The following is a 20,055-nucleotide window of genomic DNA, read 5'->3' on the forward strand; positions in this document are numbered from 1 at the left end:
TTAAGTAACTCCCTCAAGGTCACACAGCTAGTAAGAGGTAGAGCCAGTGCTGATTTCATTTTGATTTGAGTCCATGTTCTTAACCACTATGTTATTATCTTTTAATATTTAAAAAGAGCACTATTGAAGAGAAACTGGGGCTACTGTAGAAGTTCTTAGAAGGTGGTGTTAGCCTTCACCTCAAGCTCAAGCATCGCCACCTCTTCTTAGTCCCCCCAGTCTACCCAGCATGTATTCTTATGATAGGACCAGTAACGCTTTATTACACTTACTTGCTTATATCCCTACCTCTCTCTACTAACCTATATTTAACCTATTTTAAGGGTTATATTTGATTCACTTTTGAGCCACTAAATTTAGTTTAGTGTTTGGCATATAATCAACATTCAGTTTCTGTTGAATGAAAAAAATGAAGGAATGATCTTTAAATTGATTAGAACTTTCCAGTGGTAGAACAGCTTTCCTGTAAGGTAATAAGCTTCTGGTCACTGGCAGTTTTCAAGCATGGGCTGGATGCTTGAAGGATGCTTGTAGGGATGCTGCAGAGGAACTTCCATGTCATGTGGGAGTGGAAGATTAGACCAGGTTTCCTTCTAACTATGAATTATTTGATCCTGTGATCCTATTATGATTCTTTCTCTAAACATTTAGTTAGCACCTCCTGTGTGCCTGGCATTGTTTTAGGCACTGAAGATACAAAGATAAAAGTGGCCTAGCTAGTATCCATAAGGAGCTAGTAATCAGTGGATAATGAAGAAAAGAGATGCTTAAGAGTATAGGTATAAAGTTTTAGTAGATAAAAATAAATAGAAAAGGGCAGGTATTTGAGGTGCTTTGAATAAATGAGGAAGGGAGAAAAAAGCTATTATAAAGGGGAGAACTAGATATGAAAGATGACCCTAAGATTCCCTGTCTGAGAAGGGAGAATGTAGGGAGTAAAGACCACATTATATTATTATATAACATATTGTTATATAATATAATATGTTATATTGTTATGGGGGAATTCCCTAAAAGGGAACTATCAGTGTTTGTCATCAAGGTATATGGCAGGGCTGGATGTAATTCATAATTCAGTAGAGATTAATTAATTTGTGAAGTATTTTGAAATTCTTGGAACAAATGTGCCTTCTCTTATTAGTCTCGCAGACCAATAAAGTTGATTAAATTCTCCTTTCCCCTGCCCTCCGCCCCACTTTGGGGGCATTAACATGAAATGGGCAATTCATTAAGTCATGTGGGACCCTTCAGTTTCTTTTCTGATTCATGTGCCTGGAATCTGTTAGACCGTAAGGGGGTAATGGTCTTTTTTTTTTATGAACCTGGTCCCTGATGCTGCTCATCTCTCACACATGTCACAGTATGTCTTGTCACAGAATCATCCTCTCTAGCTGGGACATGATGCTTAGGTAGGTGGGGAAGTCCCCTGTTTTGTTTAAAATCATAGTTGTCTTTAGGTTTGGCTGGCATGTTCATGATTAGTTTACTGACAATTGGTTTTTTTCTTTCTATACCATATGCTATTCCATGATTCATCTGCTTTGAGTCTGCTGCCGTGAAGGTGAAACAATTTCTTCCAATGTTGATATTTCATAATCTCATAGATAACAAGCATACACATATGCATAGTCCTTTCAGAAGTTTTAAACATTTGGAGATGAATGAATTATGCTGCCACAAATGGAAAGGAGCAGTATAAAACCATAATGGTGATATCCAGACATCTTTTGTTGGGTGGTTGGGTGAACGCTAATATTAATAAAGCCTGCCTACTTTACTGTATATCTCCTTGAGAAGCTATTTCTGGTATGTGGTATTTATTTATGAATTTTTTAACATTTTACTTTAATTGCCTTGATTTACATGTATTTTAATATTTTAGACAAGATCTTTATTTGTAGAAGTGCGGTTTAAATTCCAAATAAATTGTAGGGCTTCCCTGGTGGTGCAGTGGTTGGGAGTCCACCTGCCAGTGCAGGGGACGTGGGTTCATGCCTCGGTCCGGGAGGATCCCACGTGCCGCGGAGCGGCTGGGCCCATGAGCCATGGCCGCTGGGCCTGTGCGTCCGGAGCCTGTGCTCCTCAACGGGAGAGGCCACAGCTGTGAGGGGCCCACGTACCGCAAAAAAAAAAAAAAAAAAAAAAAAAAATGGTAATACTTGCTGTTAATATTGTAATGATGGCATCTTGTCTCTATTTAATGTGTAGCATTGATTATTCAAAGCTTAAGAAATCTTTTAATTTCTGATATAAATAGTAATCTTTGAAAACATTTCAGTTGAAGACACATCACATTTCTGAATGCAGTGCAAAGTAGTTTTTTCCACACGGTTATTTTATAAGTATTTAGAAGATTACACTTCTAATAAACATGGACTAAATTCAGTTTCTGCATATAGCACTAATCAGTGCCCTTATTGTGTTGCATCATTTAACCACCTGTATCTTTTTACTCAGAATGTCAGTGATTGTTTTTTGAAGAAGAAAAGCTCTTTATAATTCCATGGTGTAGATGCACATGTAAATATCTGTATAAGTTGTGCATTTGGAGAGAGATTTTTAAAAGATTCTAATTCTCAGTATATCTCCCTCCCCCTCTCCCCCTTTCCCTGGTTTTAGCTTCTCTTTGGTTCAGGTGTGCTGGTGTCCTTAAGCCTTTCCGGGCCGCAGCTGGAGAAAGTGGTGATTGACAGAAGCCTGGTGGGGAAGCTCATCTCAGACACCATCAGTGATGGTAATTACCCCCGTGTGCAAATCAATTGCCTGCATTAACAGTGGGGCAGGAGAAATAGTGTGTCAACAGGTAGACTAATTATTACCACTGGGGACTTGAAAACACAAGTAATTGCTTGTAATAGCATAGTTACAACCCCTGGGACCCATACAAGTTGTGACTAATATTTAATGTCAAAGTTTTTGTCAAGTGTTAGGCTCATATCCTTGAGTATTTTTCACTCTTTGCTTAAAAAAATGTGAATGTATTTTCAAAAGAGGTGTTTATTTTTTTTTGGTGTGTTGACATTTCAGATATTTTTCATTTTCACATGAATTTTGAATAATAAATAACCCAAATTTGTCAACACAGCCACCAGTAAAAAAAACAAAAGCAAAAACAAAACCTGTGTTTTGGCTGTTAGGAAGATTCTCTGTTACCAAAGTCTGTGAATACTAACTTTTGAGAGAGTTGGGCAGTATTTATAAATATCAAAAGTCAGTGCCAAATATACTAGATAAATCTGAATCCCATTAAGTGATACCGCAATCAGTACATAATTGCTACGAAGCACATAAAAAAAGACTTTAAGCCAGTAATTGAAAAAGTAGGGTACTGACATTTATTAATTCCTAAAAGGCTCTATGCTGTGCTAACCTACGTATATCATTTAATTTAAAAAACTATTCCTTATAAGGTATAGTTATTTTCATTTTATGGGTAAGGAAATTGAAGCTGAAATACTAAGGAACATGACCACTAATGAGATACTAAGGACTAGCCCAAAAATGACTAGGTTGAGATTTGAACCCAGGTTCTGGCTGCAAAGCCCATTTTCTTTGCACTATGGTGTGCTGACTCCTGAAGTTTTAAGATTATGTTCTTTAATTCAAGGTAAAAAAAATGGTCTAAGAAACAGATTGCATTATCATTAGAGATTGAAAATTGTCAGTATCTTTAATTGAATAATCAAAGGAAAGTGTGATCTAATGGAAAGGACAGAGGTTAGATTACAGAAACCTTCCTTCTGTTGTGTGTGCTCACTAGCTATCTCTGAGTAAATATCTCTGAATAAATCCTGCAGAGAAAAGCACTCTGCAGGTTGGCTATCATTAGCCATATTCCTGATAATGAAAGCTGGTGTTAAGGTTATAAGTGTGCCATTTCCTTTTCCTTATAGGATCATGGTGCTAAGCAAGCTTCCCTATGGAAGAGGTTCCATTTTCATATGTCTAATAATTGACCCCTTCATTGACACTGCAAAGAAAATAGTGGCTGTGATGATTTTGTCATATTGATTCTCCTCCATAAGAATTAAAAGGAGACTTCCAACACTATTCATGTCACTGAGATATCTTTTTTCACTTGTTTCTTTTATTTATACCACAAATGATACACTCTCATGAGACCATGATAACAATGTGATTTCTTGGCAGTTCTCCAGATTCTCCTGTAATTGTGTAGATATACTGTTGGTTACTGCTTGCACAGTCAGAGTATGGAAGTAAAGAAAAATATATAAAACATTCAATAATTTCTTTATGCTGGGAACAATATAAAACATTTCTCAAATTCCTACTATATGTTTTTATCAACAATTTTTATAACATTAACGGCCCTTTATGTAACCTATGAATATTAATTATCTACCTGTGTGCTCTAAAAATAAAGCTGTAGAAATATTTTTGCTACTCTTCATTATCAAATATTATTTTATATAATGTGTGTATTGGATATAATATGCTTTATTTCATTCAACTAGTATACCCTCAGAAAGAAGATTCATTGATGAAAAATTTTTTTAAAAATTGGTGGAGAACACGGATCTGTATCCCCTAATAGATCCAATTTATTCTCAGATGGTTTATATCATATAAACACAGGATTAAAGGCTAAGCACAAATAAAAGTGAACGTTTTTATCTTTACATTCAGATGTGAAACGGTCTTTATTTTATGCTTTTCTTAGCCCTATTCCAAATACATCTTATTTGGAGGTTGTCCCCAAACATCAGTGTATATTGAAATGGTCTTAGGAAAAAAGAAAAAGTATCAAATCCATGCATGATTAGATTGATGATTGTTGTTTATTCCCAGTATCTTTATTATCTTTGTAAAATGTCATAATGGTATTTAGGAGACTTTAGTTATTTCAATTAATATTCATTTATCTTCTGAAAATAGTTTTTTGTAACATTTCAGTGGAAGAAACTGTTAATTCTTTATTATTTTATTCCAACTTAGTATTTGCTAGTATTATCAAATCTTTTTTTTTTTTTAAGCTCTTCTCACAGACAGCTTTATCATCTTATCATTTTTGGCACAAAACAAACTATGTTTTATTCAGTTTACCAAGAAGATGGGTTCTCCTGATATAAACAAAAGACTGGAAAAACTCTCAGCCTTGGATTATAAGGTAGAGATTTCATTTTATATAGTCATATTGTTAATTATTAAGGTATGCTAGAGTATCATATGAGTTGATGTTATGCTTGTTTTTATTGAATGATTCTGGATTTCAGAAAAACCAGAGTTATTATAAGATTAAGCTTGATCAACTAGAAACAGTGGCCATCCAGAGTTTTCTTTTTTCACTCTCATTATGGGGGTCTAACAGTGGCATGCTTGGAGTAATTTATATAGTACTTACGGAAGTCAGAGACAGATAATAGAGGCAAGTTATACATTCAAAAATGGTTTTCTTGCTAGTGGTAGTATATACACCATTCTCATTTTCCCCTAAGACCCGGTATCATCCTTCTAGGCAAGGGTAGCTGCTCTGGCTTCCATTTCACAAGAAAAGAAAGAAAGAAGAAGGCACTTTCAAAGGTTAATAGAAATGTGTAATAAACGAAGAGTGGGAAGACTCCCCCGCCCCCCACACCCAACTCTAACTGTGGAGAAAAATGCAAAAAGAAATCTCCTTCCTGTGTTAGTATCTCTCCCTTCAGTAACTCCAGGTAATTTGTTTCCTTGTATCAGGGACCTTACATCTGTTAAGGCAGGATTTTTATTTTAAATGATGTATTTAATTTAAGTTTTGCCACATTACATTTTAACTGCTTGGAAGGCATACTCTCTGGTAGGATGAGTATCTAATACATTTTCCAGGCTGTTTCAGTTCAAGGCCTCTTTTCAGCAAGGACTTGTGTTTGCAAGATTGATCCAGCCTCTGTGACGTGGATTTGAGACAGTTCACTGGGAACGGGGCTGATAAACAGCTTCCTTAAACAAGATGCACACTTACACCATACCTAGAGTGTCTGTAACAAGGGCAAAGATTCTTAAAAGTCAACTTTGTGTGTGTGTTTGAAAAGTAGTATTGAACCTAACCTTTTGCCCTTTTGCATTATTTCTTATTGTGACTGAGGTGGTGGTGGTATGGGAGGATTTAATTTTATTTAGTGGAAAAATCTACTCTTATAAAAAAGATTTTTAACATGGGATAAAATACATTAAATAAGTGTTTCACTGTGGTAATAAACTAAAATTTGGTTTTGTCTGCCAACTTTGTGGAGCTTCTATAACACTTTGTATAATATTGATTCTTTTAAACTGAAAATCAGTGGTATTCATATATTTTGTTTAGTAAAAAAATTGGTTTAGCATTCTTAATGGGGTATTATTTTCCAGAATGGCTAACTGTAGATTTACTTAAAATGTTGTTTATTTACTAATACTGGTCTTTAAAATGCACCAGTAAGCATTAGCTCAAGCATTAGCTCAAGTAACTGTTTTTAATGCATTTATATAAAATTTTGTATGACTATAGTTTCTCCATCTTAGGTGTGGTGGATAATTTGGCAAAGTCTTCTCAGCTGAATGATATTAGCTCCCCGTTAATGAGAGCAGAGAGAAACTGTCAGGATGTCATCTTTTCTGATGAAAAGATGTGAAAAATAGACCGAGTATATGGGCCCTATACCTTGAATAAGGGAGTTACTTATTTGTTTATTCATTCTGCCTTTAGCTTTGAGAAATTAAGCACTCCATGAGCACTCCATGTCATTTCTTTACATTAGAGAAGTAGCCTGCTTCCCTTTGGAAAACCCATGGATTTCATTTTCTGGTTCAGTATTTTAAATATAGGTATTTAAATAGTAAAAACTGCCATTTGTCCATTGGAAGGATGTTTTAAGAAACTTACTCATTTCACTTGCCTTCCTGACCATTGTGATAGAACACTGATGCCATTAATACTCATAGCAAACATGAAATTTCAGATAACATATATGATTTGCATTATGTGAGGACTGAAAGTGCCAGTTCTCATCTAGAAATTCTTAAGTAACATGTTTACATGGCAGGTAGGACATCAAAATAATGTAGCTATATTTTTAAGGACTTAGCAATTCCATTGTGGTATTTCTCTTAAGAAGATAGCTAGTTAAAATAGTGATATTGAGAGCTTAAATATAAGAATTTGCACTTCAAAGCATAAAGTACATCTGTGTTGTCTGTCATTGCCCATTTGGATTTTAAAACAAGGAAATAGTGTAGAGTACTATAATTCTGCTTTTCTTTACAGCTGTACCATAATTTAATCCTTTTAGATTGAAACAATTTTGGCAAACAAAAATGTAGGGGAAATATCCTGAAAGTGTTGACCTTTAACGGGTTTTCCTGTCTACATTTTAAAAATCCAATTCAATTTATTTAACAGTGAAGGGACAGGGACAGTGCAAGGAGTTAAATGTTTACCATGAGAGAACAACATTGGTAATTACTTTGATTTCAGTTCCTTTTGATGTGCATTCAGAGGATGAAGAGGTCAATAATATTATGGGCATGCAAATAGAAAAGGGTTCCTTTTGACCATATTAAAAAAAAATAGCAGAGGATTATTAAAGCATTAACCTTGATTTTAATGGCCTTGGTTGAGTGGTGAGATCACAATTTGGATGAGCCTGATTATTTACTAAATACAATACATAAATGCAACGGGTTCTTAACACCCATTGCACTCTGGCATTATCGCATTACTGCCATCCTTTGTTGCCTTGCAGACAGGAATATGAAAGCAATCTGTCATGTAGTGAGACTGGCTCCAGAAGCATTTCTCTGATAAGAAGACCCCCTGCCCTTTGCTAGTGTCTGGTCCAGTAGGCTTAGCCATGCGCTTAATCCCCAGAAAGTGGTTCGATTATTGCTGACCAGCAATGGCAAGATAGTTTTTTTTTTTTTTTTTGGCTTCCAAGCTATCAACCTTCCATTAATTCCTTAAGCAGAAATACGGTGCAATCTATATTTCCTTGGCATGTGTCACCCAGATGGTGCCGTGCTTATGTTTTCAAATAACCATGTTCCAAAATAACATAGTTTGAATAATAAATTCTACAAATCCGTCCTAAGAAAGAAAAGCATAATTCTCAGAAGCTGCATAAACTTTTATGCAGCATGATGCTGTGACTTATCCCTTTATGCAGAATTTTTGTGTATGTGTCTCATATATTCTTTAAAGTGATATTTGCCTCAAGTTGTTTTTCCTTTTATTGTTGTCAGTCATTCAGTCATTGTTAACATGTTATGTCTTAAACAGTAGTCAGACACTCTTGGTCAGCAATACTGAACTTGTCATTTAATATAGCCGGTCTTAAATCCTATGTGTAGGTCGATACTGTCAAGCAACCATGACTGTACATTTTGGTATTGATTGGGATTGCTATGGCCAATTCCTCCCTAACTCACATTTCTCCTTTTCCTTTCCTCTGCTAAAAATGGGGAGAATTTTGAACATATGTCTTTTTTATATATGTGTCAAAAGAATTTGGTAAATTCTGACACCTCCTTAAGCACATGTTTAACATGCATATTTACTTGCATTTATCTACATTTACAGATGCTTTAATTTTTGCAATACTTTGAGGATTTTGCATTTTAAAAATGATCCTTGTCTGCTTTTTTTTTTTTTTAACCATTAGATTTCCTATTATGAAATCCCTGGCCCAGTAAACAGGACAACACAGCGTCGTCTAGCTATCAATTGTGTTCAAGATATAGTTGTTTGCTGGTGGCCACTGGTCAGTGATGATGCTTGGCCTTGGGCCCCCATTTCTTCTGAGAAAGACAGAGCCAATCTGCTGCTCCTGGGTTATGCTCAAGGAAGACTGGAGGTAAATCTAAAGCAAAGCTATACATTTTATTGAAGAGAAAATAAAGTAGGATTATTAGTTTTCTATTCTGAAATAAGTATGAATACTTTTCAAAACATATAATTTATTTTCCGAATGTTCAACAAAGGCAATTACATATGAAATGGGATCCCTTAAAGTATCACATCTGGAGGATACACAGTTTCAGGACTTGCCTGAATAGCATAGTGATTAATAGCACAAGCCCTGGGTTCAAATCCTAGCTTTGCCACTACCTAGCTCTCTGTCCTTGAGCAGATTACTAACCTCTGTGGTTTCAGTATTTGAAAAATAAAGTTAACGAAGATGAATGAGATAATACATGCATTTAGAGCAATAACTACATATATTAAACTCTCAATTACTATTGTGATTCTTGTCATTATCATTATTAGTACTGTCATTACTGTTTGCTCATGATTTCATGCCTATCGAAGCTATGTTATCAATCACCTTCTTTAAACTTCAGTTAGGTAGCAAACATTAGTCAAATGCCTATTTTCTGCAAGACTGTGGTGCCAAACCATGGCTGGGGCAAGGATTTGTAAGGAGGGCTTTAGAAGAGCAGCCTTCTCAGTCTAGTTTCCTGCCTGGGACAGGAGCACAAAAAGGGTTAATCTAAGAGGTGCAGACAAGATCTTTCCCTATCTATTCCTGACAGTGGTTCTCCATCATCATTCATTATCACAAACCTATGGCTATTTTCACCTTGCATCAGTACTTTGAGTATGAAATTCTGTTTCTTTTTTTATGTAATTTTAAAAAAAGCAACCTCCTCCAACCTGTTTTTTTTTAATGTTTTGGCTTGGATAAAATAGTATGTTCCTGTATTTTCTCTAAATCCATTATCTTTTAGGCTTTAAGTTTTTTAATTTTTCAGAATTAGTATTCTGAGATACAATGAACAAGTACAAGTTTTCTCTATCCCTACCTACCTCTTCTGGTTTTATAAATTTACAGGCTATCTTTTAAGACTGAAGAGTCCTTTTAAACTAATTATTTTACCTTTTTCTGGAACTTTTCCAATTTGTTGTAGTAACTAATACCAGTTGTAATGCTTCAGGTATGGATTTTGTGAGGATAAAGAAGTGCTTTATTCCTGTTCAATTCCTGTTCATGCCCACCATTTTATTGATCTTGGGTCCAGAAGCTAACTGAATAAAAGACTTAATCAAAATGACTTAATATAATAAAACCAACTAGAATTCTTTTAAATGTTCTGTTTTATAATAAAAGTAAAAATAATATAAATCAGCCTTTAGTTTTACATTACACAAATTACCTTTATTTGAAATGAGTTTATTACCTGAAATTAGGACTGTTCAAAAAGGGTATACGTATGGTCTATGTACTTCATCTCCTGGTGTCATCTAGTTTATGGACTTCGGAGTTGGATAAACCTCGGTTTGCCTGTTGGTTGATCATATACTGTGTGACTTTAATCAGATTTACTTCCTGTCAGCTTCTGCCTGCTTTTAACTAATACTATGTTCTTTGGCCTTGGGTAGATCACCTACCCTCTCTGACTGTAGTTTTCTAATTTTTAAAATGATGGATTTAAACCACATAGGTCCTGGGCAGCTCAAAAACGTGCACATCTGGATTCTGAAGCGCAGGTCTGATTTAGCCATTGCATGTTCAAACGCCTTCAGTAGATTTTGAAACTAAACTTAGCCTTTGAAACTAAACTTAGCCCCCTGACTGGCCCTGACTTACCTTTCCAATGTTATTTCTTTATACAAATCTATGTTCTAGCCAAATGGTTTACTGCTTCTTTATTTCCCACCTCCTGTCTGTACAAATTACTGGTATTTTTACCTGAAAGGCCCTTCCCTCTCTCTTTTCACATCATTCATCAACTACTGAGCATGACCATGGAGTAAGCACTGTATTTCATGCCAGGGGATATAAATACAAAACTATCCCTGCCCGCAAGGATCTTAGTGTCTACCAATGAGAGACAAATATGAAAACATGTGAGTACACTAAAGTGTTAAATAATGCTGTGGATAGAGTATGTGTAAGCTGTAGAGGAGCCAGTGGGGAATGATTGTTTCTACCTAGAGAGATAATAAGGGGGGAACTTTAAAGAGGATATACAATTTGCTCAAGGTTGGTACACAATTTTACTTTTTTTTTTTTTTTTTTTTTGCGGTATGCGGACCTCTCACCGCCGTGGCCTCTCCTGTCGCGGAGCACAGGCTCCGGATGCGCAGGCCCAGCGGCAATGGCTCACAGGCCCAACCGCTCTGCAGCATGCGGGATCCTCCCGGACCGGGGCACGAACCTGCGCCCCCTGCACCGGCAGGCAGACTCCCAACCACTGCGCCACCAGGGAAGCCCACAATTTTACTTTTTTTACTATCCTTTCTAAGTTTCATATCAAAGTTGTACTACCCCTATAGAGTGATTTGACTAGCTTTTCTCTTTTCTCCTCTCTGAACTAGTCCCAAAAGGAATTATATGATACTTGAATGTTTGGTAAAACTCATATAGAATTGCCTGGGTGTGCTGTCTTTCAAGGAAGGTAGATTTTTTATAATTGATTCCATTTTTCGAGGGTTGTTTGTTTTTCGGGAATTCTATCTTTTCCTTGAGTCATTTTCCTTAATTTGTATTTTTGGAAAATTATCCATCTTATTTAAGTATTTGAATAGATTTTCATGAAGTTGTATATAATACTTGCACCTGATTTTTAATTGTTCACCACTGACTGCATAGCTAATTTTTTGATCATAATATATTAAGATACATAATTCATTTTTTTTGTCAAGTAGCTTTTGTCTTGAATTTGGCTCTTTCAATCAGTCTATCAAAATTAAACTGTTAGGGCTTCCCTGGTGGCGCAGTGGTTGAGAGTCTGCCTGCCGATGCAGGGGACACGGGTTCGTGCCCCAGTCTGGGAGGATCACACATGCCGCGGAGCGGCTGGGCCTGTGAGCCATGGCCGCTGAGCCTGCGCGTCCGGAGCCTGTGCTCCGCAACGGAAGAGGCCACAACAGTGAGAGCCTGCGTACTGCAAAAAAAAAAAAAAAAAAAAAAAAAAAACTGTTAGGAAAATTTGTAAAGATTTCTTTTTCAGAACCTCACGTGAACTTCTATATGCAAAAGGTGAATGGCTTTTGGAAGAAATGTCTGGGGAAATAATTGTTTCTTTGTGTGTGTGTGAAGACATAATCTTTAACTGTGAATTGTAGCACATTATTTAGGGTAACATGAACTAAAACCACTAGTCTATAAAAGTAGTATTCAGGCATATGTCTTTAAATATTTTTTCACTAGCGACCAATAGACTCCTTGAGCTAATCCTCAGAATAAGAGATACGATATACTCTTAAACCCTAAAACTCAGACTAAAAAAGTAGTAGCCTCATAGAGAAGAAATTTAATCTTTGCATCTATTAAATGATAGAACTTAAAAAAAATAATTTCAATCAGAAAAGATAGTAAGCTTTTATTTGGACAATGGCAAGATCCTAGAGTAGTGGTTCTTAGCCTTGGCAACACATTACAGTCACCTGCAGAGCTTTTACAAAGGAACCCACCCAGACCAGTTATATCAGAATCTCCAGAGGGGTAGGAGGCATCAGTATTCTTTTACAGGTTCCCTAGGTGATTCTCATGTGCATCCAAGTTGAGATCCACTGCTTTACAGCAGACTGGAAAAAAATTTTTAAGCCATCTTTTTTGCATAACAGACCATGGAAAGGATAAAGCCCACATACTGAACCAAATGAGAGTGTTAACAGTAAATTCCAAGTAGAAAATTGGCTTACCAAGCAGCAAAAAAAAAAGAAAACAAAGGAAACATAGAAGTAAGCTCTCTGTGACTGAATTATCTGTCTTTCAGAGAAGGAACATTTCTTAATTTATTTTATGGATATTAGAAAACTGCTGGTCTAATTTCACACTGCAGAGCTCTAAACAACAGTACATATCTTAATTAGAAGCACAGAACAGAGAGATTTATGTAGTCTAGGGGAAAAAAAATTTGTTTTGAAAAATATACAATGGTATGAAGAAAAAGAAATTTTTTATCAGTACAATTCACTTAAAAATAGTTTTTAATGGTGTTTGTATGGATTATTGTACATAACATGGTAGTCATTTTTACTTAAATTCCTCACACTCTTTATACTTAAATTTGGAAAAGGTGATTACCGTCATCATAGAACTATTTAATTCATTAACTTTGTCAAAAATGTGGTGACAACACAACTTACTCTTTCCTTACCTTTGTATTCAAGCAGATGTTTTAGCTTTTCAGCTGTATGGATTTGTTAATGCTTTCTGAGTATGGCAGTAATTTCAAGATATCTTACTCAGAAAAGGTCACTTGAATTTGTTTAACCAAATTAATCAAAAACACATAAGGAGAGCTATTAAACCTTAAAACCTGTTGTCAGGGCTAGGGAAATACACCCTCACAAAGGTAAGTTTTTTCCCATAAAAATTAAAAACTAATTTTGCAGTGATTTAGAGGAGCAGCCAACTGACGGGAAAGTCAAAATGTGACCAACTTTTAATATAGTATAATTTGATAAAAGAAGTATTCAGAAAGCATTATAAATGCATTCAACTGAAAAGCCAGAATATTTAAAAGACATCTCTTCCAAAGAAATGTATGAACTGTGTTAGTTTTCAACCAGATAACCAAGATTTTCTATTTTAGGGATGATTTTTTTTTTAAATCTCTTTATTTTAAAGCACACTAAGGAAAACCACAGAGACTAAATATATAGTTTAATGAGTTTTTACTAAGGAAACACCCCTGAACCACACTCAGGTCAAGAAATAGAACTTTGCCAGGCACCAGCAATAGCGCCACGTACTCTGTTTTGATCTCAACCCTTTCCTGGTGCCCCAAAGTAATCTCTATTGTGACTTTTACACATTTTCTCATATAGTTTTTATCACCTAAATGTGCATCCTGCAAAACTGTAGTTTAATATTATCTATTTAAAACAAGTTAATGTGTCTTTTAACTCTCTTTTAATCTGCAAGTTCCCACTCCATCCCTTTTTTTAAAATTAAAATTTATCTGTTGAAACTGCAGTGTCCCACAGTCTGGATTTTGTTGTTCCATCATCATGGTGTGGTTCAACAAGTTTCTTTGTCTTTTGAAAATTCTGCAAGTTAGTAGTCAGTTTTGTCAAGACTGTGTGCAAAGGAGTGCTTTTTAATCAGAAGGCACATAATGTCAGGTTCTCTTTCTCTCTTTTGGTTGTCTCTCTTTTTTGATTTTAGCAGCTATTGATGCTTAATGCCTAGATCCAGTAATTCATGACGGTTGCAAAATGGTGATATCTAATGATATTATTTTTTTTATTAATTGTGATATTTTTATAATGAGACACTTCTACTCATCTCCTACTTGTTTTCCCAGTGGCTGGATTCATATAGTATAATCAGGATAAGCATCTGTTTCTTTTATTTACTAGTTTTCAAGATTGAATTGGTTCCCTATCACTCCCTGAAGGTAACCAATTAGTTTTTGTTTTTTTAATAGCATTATTAATTCATGGATTTAAACATACTTGACTTAATGGGTTTCATAAATTGTAATTGTTATCCTTTTGAAAGCTCAGATTCTTAACTTTGGGCAGTGGGAGCCTCCTCAAGTTGGCTCCTCTTCTTGTCATGACCTCAGTAGTCTTGGGTAGCTTCCCTCTGTCTGGTGTAACAATACGGTCCATGCTTTCTTGTACATTTCCTGCTGCAAACCTGGAATTATCGGTTTCTTCAATAAGCTCTGGTTTCTGAATCACTGAAGAAATCAAAGAGCAAATCAAAAAATGAAATGAGACATTTTTTGAGGCAAATGAAAAAGAAAACACGTTGATCTAAAACCTATGGGATGCAGCAAAAGCAGTTCTAAGAGGGAAATTTATAGCGATACAAGCTTGCCGCAGGAAACCAGAAAGATCTCAAGTAAACAACCAAACTTTACTCCTAAAGCAAGTAGAGAAAGAACAAACAAAACCCAAAGTTAGTAGAAGGAAAGAAATCATAAAGGTCAGGGCAAAAATAAATGAAATAGAGACTAAAAAAAAAAAAAGAAAAGATCAATGACACTAAAAGCTAGTTCTTTGAAATGATATGCAAAACTGATAAACCTTTAGACAGACTCATCAAGAAAAAAAGGGAGACGGTCCAAATCAATAAAATCAGAAACGAAAAAGGAGAAGTTATAATAGACACCACAGAAACACAAAGGATCATAAGAGACTACTATGAAGAACTACATGCCAATAAACTGGTACATTCTAGAAGAAATGGACAAATTCTTAGAAAGGTACAATCTCTCAAGACTAAACCAGGAAGAAATAGAAAATATGAACAGACCAATTACCAGTACTGAAATCGAATCAGTAATTTAAAACCTCCCAACAAACAAAAGTCCAGGGCCAGATGGCTTCATAGGTGAATTCTACCAAACATTTAGAGAAGAGTTAAAACCTATCGTCCTGAAACTATTCTAAAATATTGCAGAGGACAGAACACTTCCGAACCTTTTCTATGAGGCCACCATCACCCTGTTACCAAAACCAAAGATATCATGAAGAGAATTACAGAGCAGTATCACTGATGAACATAGATGCAAAAATCCTCAACTAAATACTAGCAAACTGACTCCAACAATACATTAAAAGGATCAAACACCTTGAGCAAGTGGAATTTATCCCAGGGATGCAAGGATTTTTCAATATTCACAAATCAATCAGTGTGATATACCACATTACCAAATTGAAGAATAAAAACAATATGATCATCTCAATAGATGCAGAAAAAGCTTTTGATAAAATTCAACATCTATGATAAAAACTCTTCAGAAAGTGGATATGGAGGGAACATACCTTAGCGTAATAAGAGCCATATATGACAAATGCACAGCTAACATCCTACTCAATGGCAAAATTCTGAAAGCATTCCTTCTAAGATCAGGAAAAGACAAGGATGCCCACTCGGTCCACTTTTATTCAACATAGTTTTGGAAGTCCTAGCCACAGCAATCAGAGAAGAAAAAGAAAATGGATCCAAATTGGAAAAGAAGAAGTAAAACTGTCACTGTTTGCAGATGATATGATACTATACATAGAAAAATACTAAAGATGCTACCAGAAAACTAGTAGAGCACACCAATGAATTCGGTAAACTTGCAGGATAAAAAATTAATACACAGAAATCTCTTGCATTCCTATATACTAACAACAAAAGATCAGAAGGAGAAATTAAGGAAGCAGTATCATTTATCATCACATAAAAAAAATAAAATACCTAGGAATAAACCTATCTAAGGAGGCAAAAAACCTGTACTCAGAAAACTTTAAGATACTGATGAAAGAAATCAAAGATGACACAAACAGATGGAGAGATATACCATGTTCTTGGGTTGGAAGAATCAACATTGTCAAAATGACTGTAGTACCCAAAGTAATCTACAGTTTCAACACAATCCCTGTCAAATTACCAATAGCATTTTTCACAGAATTAGAACAAAAAATTTTTACAATTTGTATGGAAACACAAAAAAATACGAATAGCCAAAGCAATCTTGAGAAAGAAAAGCAGAGCTGGAGGAATCAGGCTCCCTGACTTCAGACTACAAAGCTACAGTAATCAAAACAGTATGGTGCTGGCACAAAAACAGAAATATAGATCAATGGAACAGAATAGAACGTCCAGAGATAAGCCCACCCACCTATGGCCACCTAATCTATGACAAAGCAGGCAAGGATATACAATAGAGGAAAGAAAGTCTCTTCAGTAAGTGGTGCTAGGAAAACTGGACAGCTACATTGAAAAGAATGAAATTAGAACACTTTCTAACACCATACACACACACACACACACACACACACACACACACACACCTCTCAAAATGGACTAAAGTCCTAAATGTAAGACTGGACAGTATAAAACTCTTAGAGAAAAACATAGGCAGAGCACTCTTTGACATAAATCACAGCAATATCCTTTTGGATCCACTTCCTAGAGCAATGAATGTAAAAACAAAAATAAACAAGTGGCACCTAATTAAACTTAAAAGATTTTGCATAGCAAAGGAAACCATTAAAAAAATGAAAAGACAACCAGCGTACTGGGATAAAATATTTGCACACAATGCTACCGGCAAGGGATTAATTTCCAAATTATACAAACAGCTCATTCATACAGTTTAATATCAAGAAAACAACCCAATCAAAAAATGGGCAGAAGACCTAAATGGATATTTCTCCAAAGAAGACATACAGATGGCCAATAGACACATGAAAAGATACTCAACATCACTAGTTATTAGAGAAATGCAAATGAAAACTACAATGAGGTGTGACGTTACACCAGTCAGAATGGCCATCATCAAAAAATCTATAAACGATAAATGCTGGAGAGGGTGTGGAGAAAAGGGAACTCTCCTGCACTGTTGCTGGGAATATAAATTGATACAGCCACTATGGAGAACAGTATGGAGGTTCCTTAAAAAACTAGAGTTAGCATATGATCTTGCAATTCTACTACTGGTTACATCCAGAGAAAACTAATTTGAAAAGATACGTGTAGCCCAATGTTCACAAGAGCGCTGTTTACAGTTGCTAAGACATGGAAGCTACCTAAGTGTCCATCGACAGATGAATGGATAAACAAGTTGTGGTATATATATATATTTGTGTTTATATATATATAATGGAATATTATTCAGCCATAAAAAGGAATGAAACCATTTGCAACAATGTGGAGAGACTCGGATAGACCTAGAGAATAGTGTGCTTAGTGGAATAAGTCAGACAAAGAAAGACAATACTCTATATTAACACTTATATGTGGAATCTAATAAATAAAACAGATTAATATTACAAAACAGAAGCAGACTTACAGATACAGAAAATAAACTAGTGGTTACCAGTGAGGAGAGGGATGGGGGAAGGGCAAAATAGGAGTAGGGTATTAAGAAATAGGGAAATGCAGCCATTATTTTGTAATAACTTTAAATGGAGTCTAATCTATAAAAATATTGAATCACAAATATAATATTGTTAATCAACTATACTTCAATAAATATATAGTGTTACCTTTCTTTTTTTAATCAGAGTTTGGTATTAAATCTGACCTTTGCTAGCTTTTTAGAGATATCAGGGATTGGCAGTGGAGGAGAAGGCGTATAAGGGGTCCATAGTCTTACTTCCCTTTTAACCCCTTTCTCTTGGTGAAACTACAGAGCCTATTGGGAAGAGTCTTACATACTTTTGGAACTGAGGAAGCCTGGGACCCTTCTTCCTGCACCTTGGGGCTAACCTGTTCTATGCCAAGACTGCTGTCTTGCTTGGCTCCTCCTTTTAGGCTGTCCCTGTGTGAGTTCAGGTCCTATTCAGTGTCACCTGGCCTCCCAGTTTTCTGCCCTAGGGCTTCCTTTACAAATCTCTAAGCTTTCTGAAAGTATGATAATTCAACCACCATTATAGTGTGAGGTTTTTTTAAAATTTTATATATTTTTTAAAAAGCTCTTACCAGCATAGTTTTTGGCTAGCTGCCTACACAGCATACACAAAAAAGTGTAAAATAGATGAGACAGTTTATTTTTTTAAGCTTATAGTCAAAATGATGACATATGATCAAAAATTAGAAGTAAATAAAAGGCCAAACGAATGTCACACATTGGCCAAGTTGGAGTGGGGAAGAGGGTATGGAAGTGAGATCTAAGGAAGGAAGGATGCTGCCCAGCTGGAAGAAATTCAGAAACTGAAATAGCATTTGGTCTAATTCTTCAAGAGTGAGTATTGTTGGTAGGAAATACTGAGTCTGTGTGGGTGAAGAGTGTAGATTTCAAGTAAATCAGCGGTCCCCAACCTTTCTGGCACCAGGGATGGGTTTCATGGAAAACAGTATTTCCATGGACCAGATGGGGGGGTGGTGTGGGGATAGTTTTGGGATGATTCAAGAGCATTACCTTTATTGTGCACTTATTTCTATTATTTCTATTATTATTACATTGTAGTATATAATGAAATAATTATACAACTCACCATAATGCAGAATCAGTGGGAGCCCTGACCTTGTTTTCCTGCAACTAGATGGTCGCATCTGGGGGTGATGGGAGACAGTGACACACGAAGTGTGTTGCTATGTCCAGGCTACTCCGTAATCTCGTTTTGGTTGCTGTCACTGCAGAAAACCCTGCTTCACAAAGACAGGATGTTAGAAATGGAAGCAGGCTTTTCAGTGCTTTTGTGGTAATCAGGCTGTTCCACCTTGACTTTAATCCAGAACGTATGGAGATTTGAAGTTGTCTCAAACATACTTTTAAGGCTGCCATCATTTGCGATCTCAAGTAGTTGATCCTCTTCTAGCACTGACAAGGTCAGTTCACCTGGTTTATTCACAAATGGGTCAAGGATCCATTCCTGCCCAGTTCGGGGGTCTTGTGTGGTTGGGAAGTAATGCTCAAACTCTTTTGAAAGCTGAGATAGATGATCATGCACCAGCTGGGAGAAAGAAGTCCCTGGGCTCCGTCTCTTTCCAAATCTCTGCTAATGCTTGAAACATGTGAAAAATCCCAGTGTTCACTCGTTGCCCCTATAAATCCAGTTTGGCTTTGAATGCAGCCACATTATCTGCAGACTTGAATACAGTTGTCGTTCTCCCCTGAAGTGACAGATTGAGTTTGTTGAGCAGGTTGAATATGCCACACAAGTAAGCAAGTTTTGCGACCCATTCTGTGTCACTAAAATGTGCTGCCAGTGGTGACTGTTTTTCTAAAAGAAATCTCTGGAGCTGCTCTCATAACTCAGAAACTCTGGCCAGTGATCTACCCTTAGAAGCCATCTCACTTCTGTGTATGAGAGAAGACGTGTGCTCTGCATCCATCTCACAGAGCTGCATGAACAGACGTGGGTTAAGGGCATGTACTTTAACGTGGTTGATAATTTTAATCACGTCCTGCAAAATGTTAAGTTCAGGTGACATTTTCCGGCTAGGCAGCATTTCTCTATGGATGACACAGTGTGTAGACTCACATTCAGAAGCGACCTCTTTGACCCGAGTAGTGAAACCAGAAAGCCGTCCAGTCATGGCAGCTGCTCCGTCCGTGCATATACCGACACAAAATGACCAATTCAGTGTTCCTGATACGTAATCATTCAAAGACTTGAATAGTTCTGCCGGTGTGGTATTGGTTGGCAACAAAAGTGCACATAGCATATTCTCATACACATCC

At 36.1% G+C, this 20,055-nt stretch overlaps 1 protein-coding gene across 1 annotated transcript in view; it reads left to right on the forward strand.

Annotated features, from left to right (window-relative positions):
• The window catches only part of WDPCP (WD repeat containing planar cell polarity effector), a 254,644-nt gene that overhangs the window by 130,973 nt on the left and 103,616 nt on the right, over window positions 1-20,055 (forward strand). Inside the window, exons 8-10 of the mRNA XM_060168956.1 lie at window positions 2,620-2,734; window positions 4,995-5,128; window positions 8,634-8,825. Coding sequence (XP_060024939.1) covers window positions 2,620-2,734; window positions 4,995-5,128; window positions 8,634-8,825 — 441 coding nt within the window. The remainder of the gene's footprint in view (window positions 1-2,619; window positions 2,735-4,994; window positions 5,129-8,633; window positions 8,826-20,055) is intronic.

The sequence above is a fragment of the Lagenorhynchus albirostris genome, chromosome 13, assembly GCF_949774975.1.
Source record: "Lagenorhynchus albirostris chromosome 13, mLagAlb1.1, whole genome shotgun sequence".
Taxonomy (NCBI): Eukaryota; Metazoa; Chordata; class Mammalia; order Artiodactyla; family Delphinidae; genus Lagenorhynchus; species Lagenorhynchus albirostris.